Consider the following 6,105-nt stretch of genomic DNA (forward strand, 5'->3'; position numbering starts at 1 on the left):
TCAATCTATATCTTCTATGAAGTCCTCGATGTCATCATCATGCTCATGAGAAGTACTTGTAAAAATATGACGATATGCCTTGCTTTCTCGCCACAACAAAATGCTGGCATTGAAGTCATGTTCTTCTAATTCAGGTCCTTCAATAGATATTCGTATCAATGCATCAACCGCATTGGTTTTTAGCCTATTTCTAAACTTATTTTTTATTAGATTTAGGCGACTAAAGCCTCTCTCACATGCTGCCGTAGAAGAACACTGAATTAACCCTATCAATGAAAGCTTTAGAAGCTCGGGTAGTTTTTCTTTCCACACATCATTACAATTTATCATACCCCAAACATCTAAGAAATCTCTTCCAAGCCATTCCGTGGTAGCTTGCCTTTTGAAAATTGCATATTCATCATACAATTTATCATTATCAATTATGGGAGAAAACGCTTTCCCATCTATCATTTTTTGAATGCCATAAAAATTTCCAAGTGTTTTCAACTCATTAAGACCCATAGTTTTTCGTGCTAAAATGCTTGTAGATCCGGTAGACATGTTCATTGGTGATAACATTTTCAATGCGGAAAGAGTCACCGGATCTTGAAGCCTCTTTTTTATTGTCTCTATCAATGCCTTAGAAAACAAAGTTTGGAATTGTATGGCTTCAATTAAGTCCTCACCATCAACACTTCTATCGATGAGGATGCTTTTATACATATTACCTTTTGTGGCATCTCGTAAAACTGAAAGCATTCCTTTTTCTCTACCATATTCTGGAATAATTGGATAATTATCGTTATCCTTCTCAAAACCATTCAGATCCATCATAACATGATGTAAAAATTGTTCTTCTATCTCCCCAATGGCTATCATAGCCAAACCTCCAATGCATGTCACATCCACATATTCCTCTTGGAATTCCATACTTAATGTAGACATGATCTTAAGTACATCTGCAAGGAAGTGAAGCATATACACTACTTTAAAGTTTCTTAAACTCAAGAATACATTGTATGCATCACTTTGCGATTGCAAAGTCTTCATCAAGGGTTCATACACATCACATACCCTCATGATAGCACCATGCCGACTAAGCCATCGTGTCTTCACAATCCCAAGAATATGCAAATGTGTGTATTCTAATGCATCTTGCATCTTACTTAATTCACCTTGGTGCATTGAGCTCCTCGAGAAATGTGCAGCCACCCGATTCACAAGGGCATCTAACTGCTTGCATGTTTCTTTGACTTCGACGTTCTTTGAAGCCTCTTGCACACACAAGTTTGTTCGATGTGCACAACAATGTAATGAAGTCATAAATGGATTATATGACTTCAATCTTGTAGCAACACCTGTAGACATACCTACCATAACAGATGCTCCATCACTTCCAAATCCCATCATTTTTCTAACATCTAAGTTCCACTTTTTTAACAACGCTAAAATGTTTTCTGTTATTGTTTTTGCTGTACCATCCTCTACTTCAAGTACCCCTAAATAAGAGGTTCGTACTTGCCTTCCTTCCACAAATGTAGCGTAAAGGATCAAGTTCTTGGTCACACTTACATCGGTAGCTTCATCTACCATAAGCCCAAACCAAGGACTTGTCCTCAACCTTTCATATATCTCGGCTTCAAGAGCCTTGCTAATGTGCAAGATAAAGCTTGCACAAGCCTTATTATCATTGTACATTCGTGGAAGGCCTTCCACACCACACTCTCTTAATAAACGTAAGAGGTTTTCCAATTTTCTAAATGCCAAATCCTCTTTAGCTATAAAATATGCACATTTAAACAATTTTTCAACTGCTAAATCCACACTAGCTTTTTTCTTTGATGCACATTTTTCAAGACCATTCTTGTCTCGTTCTTGTAACAAAATGGCATCTCGATGGGCCACACTTCTTGCATGTTCTTCTAATGCAGAAGTCTTAAAAAATTTTGCACCTGTTTTTCCAAATAAGGACTTACAATGTGGGTCATTCCTACAATAACTACACCATAGAAGCCCAGTTTCTAAATCCTCTTGAAGCCACTTAAATTTAGTAGGCCAATCTTCTTGAAATCTTAGTTTCGCCTTACTAACTCTATTTATTTCATTAATTGACTCTTGAGAGTATTGTTGGTCTTTTATAGGTTCTTCTAGAGACACATCTTCATTAGAAGATGACATGTTCTTCCTAAAACAAGGCATTGTATGAAGGCTCATTTGTTTTCCCTTGCCTTTGTTATTTTTGTTGTGCGACATACTGTAACAATAAGGTAGAGTATATTGAACAATCATAATCTATCATTTTCATTTACAAGAAAGGGAAACATACATACACAATCCATGTTTTCCAAAGAGAATAAGAAAATTAAAATACCCGGAATATATGGAAGATTGCGAGGCTATAAAAGATTGAGTTTCCACTATGGATCTTCCAATCTATAAAAAAATAAAGAAGAAAGAGGAAGCCTCACATTAGCTTACACGCACATGCAAATGATAAATAATACATATCTTCACTATTTACTAGTTCATCTCTTTCTTAGCGTGTTCGATGCAAAACGCAATTGAAACTCTTAAATTGAATGTCAAAACCTCAAAATAATTTCACTATCAATGAGACATACATGCATTGTCTTCGTCTCATGCATGCATTGTCTTCGTCTCATGTTTGGGTCATAAAGTCAAAAGTTTGAGCAATACATTGTACACATCATACATGTGTATCCAAATATGCACAAAGTGGCCTCGTGGTGTTTACACTAATTATGCTACTCTATCTTGACTTGTCCTAAACTTGTATGCTACTCTTGGATCTTCATACAAATCTATTTACATAGAGACAATATGAAATACATGAGCATATGTAACAATTCTTGCTACATCTATATTGAAAGCACCACTTCATCTTAAGGTTTATGGTAAGTTTGTTTAAAGTAATTGAAATTACCATGCAATGTATTGATTATGAACCGTCACTACAACATTGGTTAGGGACTCATTGGTTTAAAGCTTAGCAAATCAAGCGATATAAAACCGAGAGAACATGGGTTAGGAATCAGGATGACATGTTATCAAATCACTTGCTCCAACTCGTTCCTAATGACATCAACATACTCTCTTAGATACGTAGTTCCACATCTTACATGAAAAAAATGAGCAAGACCATTGACAAGTACACAATTGTTCGCATTCGGCTCAAACTAGGAGACAAATAGACGGGAGAAAACGACAACTAGTAGCAAGTTATGAAATCTATGTGGGAGGGGAATACAAACAAATGAGCATTTCATTGACATATGCTATGCATGCTATATTGGAGGCAATTACCATTATATATTTCGGGACAAATTCGGACCATTGTACCAAATCACGGAGTGCGAAGGCCCAAAAAGTTTATGATATTCTTTCTCATGGTTAAACACACTTGCCACGAATCATGGGCCCATGCACTTCTCTCCTCTTCTTTGCCACTTCTCTCCTCTTCTTTGCCTTTTTTTGAAAACAAAAAAACAGAGGAAAGCAGAGCCTTTGTTTCCCTCTCTCTTCTTGTTGACTCTGATTGTTTTCTGTGTATCCAACAGCAGCAAGCAAGCCATCTTAAAACTTTATAAGGTTTCACCATTAAATTAGGGTCTCAATCCCAATACAGGCCTAATTCTGAGAGAGTCTCAGTGTCCTTTTGAAAGCCTCAAACTTTCATACCCTGATTGACAGAAGAGGCACTCTGATGCTCTCAAAACATACAACAATCTCTTTTGATGCCCCTAAAAAATGATTTAGATATATCTCCAGCTTCTAGCTTCCATCATCGTTCTGAAATCCTAACAGCCATATCCATTGGAGCAGCTAGCTGCAAAGATGTATGAGGTAAAGCACTTATAGATCCAGCTATGGAGATGAGTTAATCACTTGAAACTTTCTTTCAAGGTCTTTCTTGTTCCTTTGCAAGAATTGTTAGCGAGAAAGAATTATGAGGTTTCAAAGAGAATGTGGTCATGTGGATGATGGCAATACCATGATGGTTCATGAAAATGATAATGATGGATGTACCATGGTTCAGGATGATGATGATGTGCATATCATATCTCATGATGGTGGTGATGATGATGATGATGGCAATGGGCACACCATCATTCATGATAGGCATGCCACTTCTCAACAGACCATGTTTCATCATGAGTATGTGCATACCATGATTCATGATGATGATGGGCATGCCATGTTTCATGATGAAGAAGAAGAAGAAGAAGAAAATTCTAGTACTCTAATTTCTCTCGCCCATGTTCTGAAATAATTACCGTAGTTTACGGACATCCACTGTACTTGCCTCTAGTACAAAAAACACTATTTCTCTAGCGGGAAAATGAACGTTGGAAGCAAAGGCAACAATAATTCAGGATTGCAATCATCAGGCATTTGAGCAAATATTCATGGATGTCATTAATTATTGTGATAAAGAAACAAAACCTTCACAAACATAGCTATTAAAAATGTGCATTTTATGTATAAAATGCATTTTAGAATACTTGAACTATTTAACATACATTCTGCATTTTACAACTGCCATTTCAAACTGGTCTTGTTCTTATGAACCTAATTGGAAATTTTTAGAAACTATAGTTGTGCACTCACCTTGCAATAGAGAGCGACGAGCGGCGATTGAGCGAGCGGCGATCAACGAGGAAGGAGGAACGAGTAATGATGAAGTCCGAAGGATGGAGTTGTGAGAAAAAACAGAAATTGACAGAGTGAAATGGAAATTGACAGAGAGGGAGACAGAAATCGTCGTCAGAGAGGGAGAAAGAAATCGTCGACAGAGAGGGAGACAGAAATGAGAGAGAGAGAGAGAGAGAGAAAGAGGAGGGGGGGAAAAAACATGCAAAGGGGGAAAAAGGGGGAAAAGGGGGGAAAGGCTCAAGAGTAAATGAATATGTTTTTTTTTAACCTTTTTATTTTTACAAACTATATAAATAGCCGGTTCAAAAAATATGAACCGGCTAGATTCCGGTTGGTAGGAAAACCTAGCCGGAATCAATTCCGGCTGCCCCCCACCTTGGCCGGCAAAAGTCCCAACCCAACCGGAACGCTGACACTGTTCCTGGGACTTTGCCCAACACTGGTATACATATGAAGCTCTTTTCATCTTCTCGGCTCATAGAATTTCGCAGTCTATAGTCACTAGTGTATTTTTTGGGTTTAACATGTAAATGGAGGAATACAGAAAAACAAGGCCACTTGTTAAATCAGTCAAAATTAAGTGCTTTCCACAAAGATAGTACACATATTTGGTATTGGGAATTCTATGGATGAGACTTATAGCTATAAGCAGCTTTGTCATAATTGAGAAATCTAGAACAAATTGGTATTTGCCATTGATATCTGATTCCCGAGCACTAGGGACTAGCCTCTCGAGGACCACCAAATTTTATAAAAAGTCCCTAGAATTTGGGAGACGTTGTTCTTTTTATTGGTTTTGAATGAGCTTTCCATGAGCCTTGCTATATTCTTTTGGCATAATTCTTATAATTGTTTGTGCTCGAGTAAAATGGCATATTTATTATTTTTAATTGATGATTTCAACTAGCTAATGATATGGGAAGTCAAGGCATGGGAGGAATTGGATTGAATAGAAGAGTATACAACATGAAAATTAATTTTGTTGTTTGCCTCACAGGCCATTCATTATTGAGAGCAAGACCTAGTTTAATTGGGTTTTAATCTTGAAACTTTTCTAAGATTGGTAACAATGAATTAATTTATGTGGCTAATCAAGCATATGCTTTATTTATGAGTTCACCTTGGATTTAATTATGAACTGAACTTACTTTATTTTACTATTCAGTAATTATGAAGATAGTAATAGTGGAATTTGGAAAGGACCTACAATCAACCAACTATTTAGACATGTAAATTTTTTATTGCTTATGCTAATTGATATGCTATGGATTAATGTTGATTTTATTTATTGCCTAGAAAATATGTTAAGAATAGTATTAATTATGTTTAGGGAATAAAGAAACAAAGGATGGGTGGAACCTTCAACTCAATTCCAAATATGAGTTACAAAACGAATTCACTTTAGCGAAACACGTATACTTTTTTAACGAGGAAAAAGTAGTTGTTTAG

At 36.5% G+C, this 6,105-nt stretch overlaps 1 protein-coding gene across 1 annotated transcript; it reads right to left on the reverse strand.

Annotated features, from left to right (window-relative positions):
• LOC147867333 (uncharacterized) lies at positions 1-2,160 on the reverse strand. Its single transcript, XM_087315666.1, has one exon. The coding sequence runs from the start codon at positions 2,158-2,160 to the stop codon at positions 1-3; it is 2,160 nt and encodes a 719-aa protein (XP_087171792.1).
• Between the last annotated feature and the right edge of the window lie 3,945 nt (positions 2,161-6,105).

Source organism: Azolla caroliniana, unplaced genomic scaffold, assembly GCF_043228905.1.
Source record: "Azolla caroliniana isolate FFs.n. ecotype wild unplaced genomic scaffold, voAzoCaro1.0.p SCAF_2, whole genome shotgun sequence".
Taxonomy (NCBI): Eukaryota; Viridiplantae; Streptophyta; class Polypodiopsida; order Salviniales; family Salviniaceae; genus Azolla; species Azolla caroliniana.